The following is an 8,614-nucleotide window of genomic DNA, read 5'->3' on the forward strand; positions in this document are numbered from 1 at the left end:
GTACAGTAAGCATTGGGTGGAGAGCCTCTGTTGTGTTTCAATTGACAGCCATAGTAAGAACTTCATTCTGATCTGATTAGTTGTGAAAATCAATAGCAGTATTTTTCAGTTATCTGAAAGTATTTTTCCTCTTATAGTTAAGAACTTCAGATCCAGTTTGCACATTTTGGACATTTTATGCTTCACGGCAGTAAATATAATGGTCAGTAAAAACAGATTTCTTGTGTATCTAATTGTATTAATAGAACAGTTGGCAAGTGATGTACAGTACAAAGATTGCTTTAAGCCATATTTTCATAATGGTATGAAAGAAGAAGATACTATAACCTTACGGTATTCAGTACGACCTTTAAACTAATTTTTTTTTATTTTTATTTTTTTATTCACAAGTGTAGCTGTCGAAGCTGTAGATTATTCCTTTTAACGAAAAGGAAAGCTTATGAAGGAAACTACAATAGCCAGAATCCCCTAGAAAAATCACAGTGTTCTTACATCTAACCTTACCTATACTTTATACCTTCCCTAATTGCCTTTGGGACTTACAAAAGGCTAAAATTCTACTTTCCAGACCAGATACTCATTTTTCTACACATTACAAGTCTTGTTCTTGGCTAAGAAGTGTACGTGACAATCGGCCATGTTCTTTAAATTAGGTGACTAACGTTTGCCTAATTACCATTTAGGTTAAGTAAAATGATCATGACTACACCAAATAGTCAACTAAAACAAGACAAAAAGTATCTACAACGGTTTAACAAGTGAACAAAATTAAAAGTGTCCTAAAACAGATATGATTAGCATATAATAGCTAAAATCTCCTCTCAAACATTTTGTACTTGTATAGAGCACAAATGATGTATTCAGTAAGCATCCTCCAGTATCTGAATTGACAGCTGACAGACGCATCGTAGCGTGCGTCGACTTAGTAACCAACGCGAGTTTTGATGGCTGACAATACGAATGGATGTTAGCTCCGTCAGGATTCTCGACCACCTGGAAATAATGAAGTTAGTAAAACTGCACTAGTAAATTGCTTCGAGCTGGGATTTCCAAGGGTAGTTGTAGTCTTTCATTTAATGCTACAGAAATTAGCCGTGGAAATAGGTAAAAGAACATGATTACTTTCTGACAAAATTCAATAGTTGGGGTAGTTAGAGATGAAATGATTGTGTCAGTTATGTCAGTGAAAAATGATATTTTTCCGGCTAATTTTAATCAGTGGTCCCTTTAAATCATATTAAGAGTTGAAACACCGTTACCATGCTTGAAACCCCCTGTTCAGTGGAATAGCTTATAATGATAGTTGACTCACCTTCCTTGTTCAGGGTTTGTTCGTTCCACATGACGTTCAGCCGCTTCCTTAATCTTGCGTTGTAGTGAATGCACAGATTCCGCGTCAGTCAAACCAATACGATCTTTCAATATAAAATCAAAGGTCCATTAATACTAGATTAGCTACCGTCGAAAATCTAGAAAAAAATTAAATGGAAGTCTTGATAAATTTGCGCAAACTATACTACTAATTTCTTAAGTCAGTTAACATAAATTATTCCGTACGTACATCAGGATGGTCAAACTGCACGAGATGTTTATGAACCCAGGGTATTGTCCTCCCCTCCCATCCCCTCCCCACCGAAGAGCTCTGTTATACCCTTTTGCGGAAGAAATCAACAGACATTACTTTCGCTCGAGAAGTGTCATTTCGTTTTCCAGTGCAGTTTTTCATTTACTTTTTCCTTACATTTTCAAGTGGTAAAGAACTTTCTTCTTGACATTTCTTGACTGACTTCAATAGTGTCCTCCATCAAGCCCTCGGATGCAACTTCCACAATACTTCAGGCGTTCAGCCACCACCGTCCAAAATAACCTTAAAAATATACCAGATTACAGCCACGCTCTCTCTCTACTTTGTACCAGAAGCAGGTCTGGGGGAAGAAGTTTTCCTTTTTCCATTTCGTAGCTGGGGAGGAAGCGAGGCGAGTTGGAGGTTGTCTCAAATTATCCGCAAATTTATGGCGGAGGTGTAACTTCCCCGGGTGTGAGCCCCAAAGTTCTGACAAGCTGCAGACATCCGAAGTGCGAACTAATAAGAACTAATTTTCCACGTGGGAGAATAAGTCTCCCGCGTCCTCCCCCAACCTGTGCCGCCACCATCACCACATGACCCCTCCCACGACTTTGTATTTATTTTTTGTAGCTTTCCTTCTGGTTTTTGTCAAGACTTCGTTAATAAGAATATGGATGGGTATTGAGGGAAAATATTCAGTTTCTATATCTTCCAGCTAATTCCTCCCAATGCCATTACTCCTTAATTGCTCTCTTATAGAAGGAAATTAAATCAGGATATTCCTTTAGTACACTGTTTCAGTCTGCTTGTCTTACTTGTATTTTGTTGTAATGTCTCTCATTATTACGATGGCAGCATAAGGACATTTTTGGTTGTCACATCCTATTTCAAGTATCTGCCGTCCCTATTTAACTTCGGGATGGCCTTACAAATAATTTGCTGTTATCCATGGCTCATGTTTAAGTTATAATTATGTGGAAATAGTCACACTTTCACAGTGAACCTGGTTCGTTCCTTCTGCACAAAACTCCTTCACTATGAACCTGTAAATGCATCTATAGTCAGCAGAGGCTTTCACTCATAATATCCTAAATCTTTAATGCGAAGCATGGTAATGCTCACCTGTTTCCACTGCAATGACGGCAATCGCTAAAGCGGACTCGGTGACCGACAGGCCCAGGTTGGATATTGCCTCGGCCGTGTTGAACAGCGGTTCCAGATAGCGCCACAGCCCTCCCGAGTACAAAGTAATGGCCTGGAAGTTGAACAGAAAGTCACACGCTACATATTTTAAGGCTATGTATATACATATCGTGTGCGCGCGTATTATGTATATGTATATACGTATATGTTTGTGTATGTGTATGTGTTTGTCTGTAAAGCAAAGCAACAGAAAATAGCGAATCGTCACCCATACGTTGTTAAAAATTTGTGGAATACAAAACGTAGCTCGCAATGCTGACAATTTTGAACGATATTAAATTACAAAACTGAAGATTACTCAAGTCAGATTTTTTAATCTAAAGATTCCTTTCCCTTGATAATGCTTTACGAAATTTAAAGATTACTCAAGTTAGATTTTTAATCTAAACAGAATCCTTTCCCTAGATAATGCTTAAACAGAAACAAAATATTTCGAGGACGCACACACTCAAAAAACTTTTCAGGCGAAAAAATGCAAATCGCATCTGTTACCTTCCATCGACCAAAGTTCTTGTAAACTCGAAATGTGTAGCCAGTTGTGAGGCAAAGTCAACTGTTCGAGAGAGCAAATCTTTTCCTCCATGAAAAAGTTTTGTTACTTTCCACCTGTCCATCCAGTCTGTTAGCTAGTTTGCTTTGCTTTAACATAACCAGGAGAAAACCAAGATATTCACAACTGTCACAAAAACTGAATATGCACTAACAGTATTCATCTCAGTTGAGGATTTAGGTGGTGGTCCTTTATACACCATTAGAAAAAGTTCTTAGAATGATCAGCACTATAGTAAGACGCAGATTCAAAGCCATGATTTATTAGGAGAATCCTGATGGATATATTACTAACTAGTCTCTCACCTGCTTCCTATGGACGCGATTCCCATTCCTCATCGGAAGTGAGCTGCTCAAAGCGTCGTATTTGCTTCCCATCCTGAAGAATAAAATGTCCATCACGCAGCTTCGAAGGAGAACTGTTTGATCGGTAGCGTTCAGCTGCGTTATGGAAGAGTAAGTTTTCGTTAGATTTATGACCGATTGCGGAATGGATTGGAAGGAAATGAACCCAAGTTTTAGGCTTCAAATGTTGCCTTGGATTGATGGGGTCTGTTACCGTGCCAAAAGATTGAATCTGGTATAACAGCATAACCTGGACGTTTTCCTAAGCTCTTCCCTTTTATGATGCACGTCACTGCCGACTTTGCTACAGGATGTGAGGGAAAGCTTTAACGGCTAAACTGAAAACCGAAATACAACAAAACAAGGGAATGCTTCTCTGTCGTATTTAACCGTATCCTTAATAGACAAGGTACCAAAAACAAGTTATGGTAAATGAATAAATCTGAGATCTTATTATAATTCAACGTATCTCAGAATAAATCCGTAAAATAAACCCGTAAAATTATAAAATATTTATGAACGGGAGAATTTAATAAAGTCTTGGCCGCAATACTTACGCGGCCCAAATTTAACAAACATTCCGTAATCGAAATGGCTCTGTACCTAAGAACAATTGTTTAGCAGTTACCGTATCTAATTATGTTGCTAAATTATTTTCTTTCGGAAACTAAGGTTTATGCAAAATAGGCCTTTATATGAAACTGTATAATCTCCAGTAATCAACATTTAGTAAAATAAAAGCAGCTCACAGACTTAATTCATGATTCAATAGAGAGGAGCTCGTTGCATCGTTGGAAATTTTTAGGAGACGCTAAAAGGAAGAAAGGAAAATATAAAAAATTGATTAGCGGAGCAGACCCACTTAACTTACTTCCTCTTTTTGGCAAGCCACTAAGGGATTTACATTTTGTGACCATCTAAGGTTTTTACTGAACTACTCAAGTCCCAGTATTCACTTTTTTTTTTACTTTTATTGAAGTACTCACTTTTACTGGGTAGCGGAATAGTTTGTAATTTTGGATTGTTTACTACCACTCTGAGGCCGCCCCCACCACTTCTCTCTCTCTCTCTCTCTCTCTCTCTCTCTCTCTCTCTCTCTCTAACTTTTATTGAAGTATTCACTTTTACTGGGTAGCGGAATAGTTTGTAATTTTGGATTGTTTACTACCACTCTGAGCCCCCCCTCTCTCTCTCTCTCTCTCTCTCTCTCTCTCTCTCTCTCTCTCTCTCTCTCTCTCTCTCTCTCTCTCTCTCTCACTTTTAATGAAGTATTCACTTTTACTGGGTAGTGGAATAGTTTGTAATTTTGGATTGTTTACTCTCTCTCTCTCTCTCTCTCTCTCTCTCTCTCTCTCTCTCTCTCTCTCTCTCTCTCTCTCTCTCTTCCTCCAGTTCTTCCCTTCTTGGGCTCAGTGAGCGACTTTACATAAATACTGGGGACCCCTTGTTCTGGTCTGAAACAGTTACTTGAACTCTGCATAATTGCATAGGGGCAGTTGCAAGAGGAGCTTGGCCGGAGATGGACGACGGCAGCTCAGTACTTTTAGTTCATTAATCGTAGATATCGTTAAAAATAAATTGCATATTTCCTGACTAGGTACAATACAGAACTATTTCATCGTCTCAACTTACTTCTGAAAACCCGACAATCCTTCTCACGAATGCTATAATTCGATGAGCCGAAGGCGTGAAGAGTTGTACTATTCCAGGCCATAGGTCTCTGTATTCCCCCTCAATGTCGCTCGCAGCCGTGATTTTATCAAGCATCCCCTGAAAAAACGTGGGATTTTATCAGTACCACAAGTAGATTTACACAAAAACAAAAGCAAGTTTTAATTTACATTTCAAACACCAATTCAAAATTTCATGGGCCATTGTCAGTCTATGGTCCAGAAAGCAGGTTTAAAGGCAACAATTCTTTTACGCCAAATCGAGTGACAGCAATGACATTAAAATTTCGAGATGGGACTCGAAGAAGACATTACATCAGTGTGTTCCAGTTAGATAACCTCAGGTTGATTTTGTCAGGTTGTGTGATCAATAGTCAAGAACTGATATTACTAACCTGCTCAGTCGTTGGAGCCTTAACCCTAAAATGAATTCTAAGCAAAAATAACCATGGTAAGGAACTCTGATACAATAAAAAAAAAAAATCCCATCGGAACCCCACTTGCATATAAGACGAGACATACAGTACACAGAACTTACAAAAAGTGAGAGGGGCGTTAAAAATTCATCGGTGAATATCTGTTCACAGTAAATTTAAAATTCTAGTATTTTTCGTAGCAAGCATATTAACGACTCTTGAGACCAAACCAGGTTTAAGTCCAAATACCGAGAACTGGTATTAAAGAAAAAATACCTCATTTATTTAAATACAAAGCGCCACTAACAGCTAAATTCGAAATAGATTAAACTTTATTGAAACAAGAATATTTCTGCTCCCTAAACAACGTAAGGTAACTCTCAGAACTCTTAAATCCATTATTCATTAGTGTAATGAGATTTGTCTGTTGCACCTGTTATTGGTAGAGCTCTGAGCGCAGGCTCTTGGCAGAAGGGTAATCGCTTAAAGGATTTTGCTTATTTATCCTGAATTGCAAAAGAGACGGCATATGTAATTACATAGACAGCTCTTGAATTGTGAAACTGACACCTTTGTGCCTCATTCGAAATGCTAATGCCACACATTACAGAGTTCCATTTGGATACAAGTTGTAAGCACCCTTGTCATATCTTGTAGATCAGGTAGTTACTGTAACTGCTAGAGACCAAGAAATTATAATCTAAGAGCTTGACACATCAGAATACTAAGAATTCAATAGCAACCAATTTATTAAATTCCACAGCCATGTGGTAAGATAAAATGCTGTGCAGGCTCGAGCCTGATGAATCTATCAACGTAATCAATTACCAGAAACCTAACTCTACGTCGTTTTACCCCCTGCTCAATTTAATAAACATAAAACATTGCACGATATGTATTTCTTCACAAAACTCAACTGAACTCAAATAATATTTATGAAGGCTTTGTACACGATCCTAACATTTCCTGCCATGAAAGTTACAAAATACATCCTGTGCTGTACCTACCTCGTCAAGCGGAGGGAGAGAGAAGACTTCATGAAACGCTTTGTCTATGTCGTTAACCAGCTGCTCGTGACTCGACATTATCCTTGGGGAAAACGAACTTCTAGTCGACAAGTTTTCCATTTGATTTAATCTATTCTGATCAACGTCAACACATGATTGACTGCGACTCGTCAACAAGTCGCCCTCGTCGCAGGCGTCAGGTGCCTCATCGGCGCCTCGGGCATTCAGAGAGGAACTCATTTTTTAGACGGTTTTCTCTGCCTCCTTCCCTAACCCTAACTTTTAAGCCTAACGTCCCCACCCCACCCTTCCGGATCTTACACTAACTCTTTCCACTGAAACAACTGATGGATTAACTGATTACCGTAGCTTTTAACGTAAAATTCTTCCGCTAAGGATTACAGAGCAAGGTAATTCCAACCTTGCGTCCTTTTCAGGTTCCTTGTTTTTTCCTGAGACTTTTTCACAGTAAACTTTGATCCTCTCTCTCTCTCTCTCTCTCTCTCTCTCTCTCTCTCTCTCTCTCTCTCTCTCTCTCAGAAGCGTCCCGAGTGTTTACATTACCTTAGTATCAATAACTTTCAAGTCAAATTTAGCTTGTTTTCGTAGTGTTTTACGACTACGTTTCGACACATTCATTTTATGCATATATTTATATCCTGACAAAATAAGGAAAAAATTGGACAGCATTACCTCTTATAACAAATGTTACGTCGTGTTTTGGTATTATCTCTGTTGTTTGAAGTGTATGCTGCAACTTTGCTTTCAGACGAGTGAATTTTAAGATAGTTCGTGTCAAATAAATACAATGAAAAATAAAGGTTCATAGAAAATATTCAGTTCAGGATGGTTCAGTGTAAACTTCCAAACAACACATTTTTGAGACCCGTATACCTGCAAGTAACGACAGAAATAAAATGTTTAATTAGGAGAGGATTGAAACAAATTTGTTTATATACTCGAGTAGCAAGTAAGATGACTAATTAGTCTGTAGCTAGGTATTTGTAAGGTGTATATTTTGTGTCATGTTGGGTCATTAATATCGGTCATTAATATATGCCTAACATGCGAAGAATGGAATGGGATTGGAATCATGGCTTAGCAACATTTACAACTTAGTATAAAGTTTCATTTGTCACGAAGGAGTTTTTTTATGGCGACGGTGGCCCTAATAGAGTACGTACTCTTTAATTATGATAGTTACCCATTACCCCGGTGTAAGATATAAAATCTGTTCGTAAATTATATCTGTAGGAGGGTAGTGCCGCCAGTATACCTCACGTGATGCAGTGTAGGCATTACAAAAGGGTGTTTGCAGCGTATTTTCAGCTCCTAGCTGCAACCATTTTATAGTATTTAACCACCTCCATTCCTGCTTCCTTTCTTCAGTCTGGCTGTCCAACCACTTCATCTCTTTGTTTTTACTGCCTTGGGCGCTGAATGGCCAAAAGTGTCCAAGTGCGTTGCTTAGCAGCCTAACTTTTATGAATCAGATTAAGTCCAATCAGTCCGTTAGTTATTGTTATTAGTATTATTAATATTATTAGTGCTCAAGTAAACTTGAGCGTAAATTTCGGTGATATCGTTCTGCATATGAGTGAGATCCAAAAATAAAGATATAATCTCATTATTTATCTAAACATCCATGTACTTCATGTCATGAATGAACTTTGTCTTCATATTCTTTGTGAATCGTTTCTCTCCGGTACACGGCCAGTGTTTTGGGAAGATAATATTCAAAATGAGTGGTTTAGGAGTCTTCTAAAAACCATCGAAGATATATGGGAAATATTTGGTAGCACCTTGTTGCATTATGAATCAGTTTAATGTGACTTAGTGATATAACTGACGATTATT

At 38.2% G+C, this 8,614-nt stretch overlaps 1 protein-coding gene across 1 annotated transcript; it reads right to left on the minus strand.

Moving 5' to 3' along the window:
* Positions 1 to 217: 217 nt before the first annotated feature.
* LOC136838642 (thyroid hormone receptor alpha-like) lies at positions 218 to 7,112 on the minus strand. Its single transcript, XM_067103949.1, has 6 exons — positions 6,758 to 7,112; positions 5,297 to 5,434; positions 3,626 to 3,760; positions 2,690 to 2,822; positions 1,313 to 1,415; positions 218 to 993 (listed from the first exon to the last, which is right to left on the minus strand). Exons 1-6 carry the CDS (start codon positions 6,995 to 6,997, stop codon positions 861 to 863), a joined length of 882 nt encoding a protein of 293 aa, XP_066960050.1. The 5' UTR covers positions 6,998 to 7,112; the 3' UTR covers positions 218 to 860.
* Positions 7,113 to 8,614: the final 1,502 nt, after the last annotated feature.

Source organism: Macrobrachium rosenbergii, chromosome 5, assembly GCF_040412425.1.
Source record: "Macrobrachium rosenbergii isolate ZJJX-2024 chromosome 5, ASM4041242v1, whole genome shotgun sequence".
In the NCBI taxonomy this organism is placed as follows: Eukaryota; Metazoa; Arthropoda; class Malacostraca; order Decapoda; family Palaemonidae; genus Macrobrachium; species Macrobrachium rosenbergii.

Coding starts and splice junctions, on each gene's coding strand:
- LOC136838642 (XM_067103949.1), bottom strand. CDS start 6,997: ATGAGTTCCTCTCTGAATGCCCGAGGCGCCGATGAGGCACCTGACGCC. Junction 5,435..6,757: donor CTCTCCCTCCGCTTGACGAG/GTAGGTACAGCA, acceptor ACGTTTTTTCAG/GGGATGCTTGATAAAATCAC. Junction 2,823..3,625: donor ATCGCGTCCATAGGAAGCAG/GTGAGAGACTAG, acceptor TTCAACTTCCAG/GCCATTACTTTGTACTCGGG.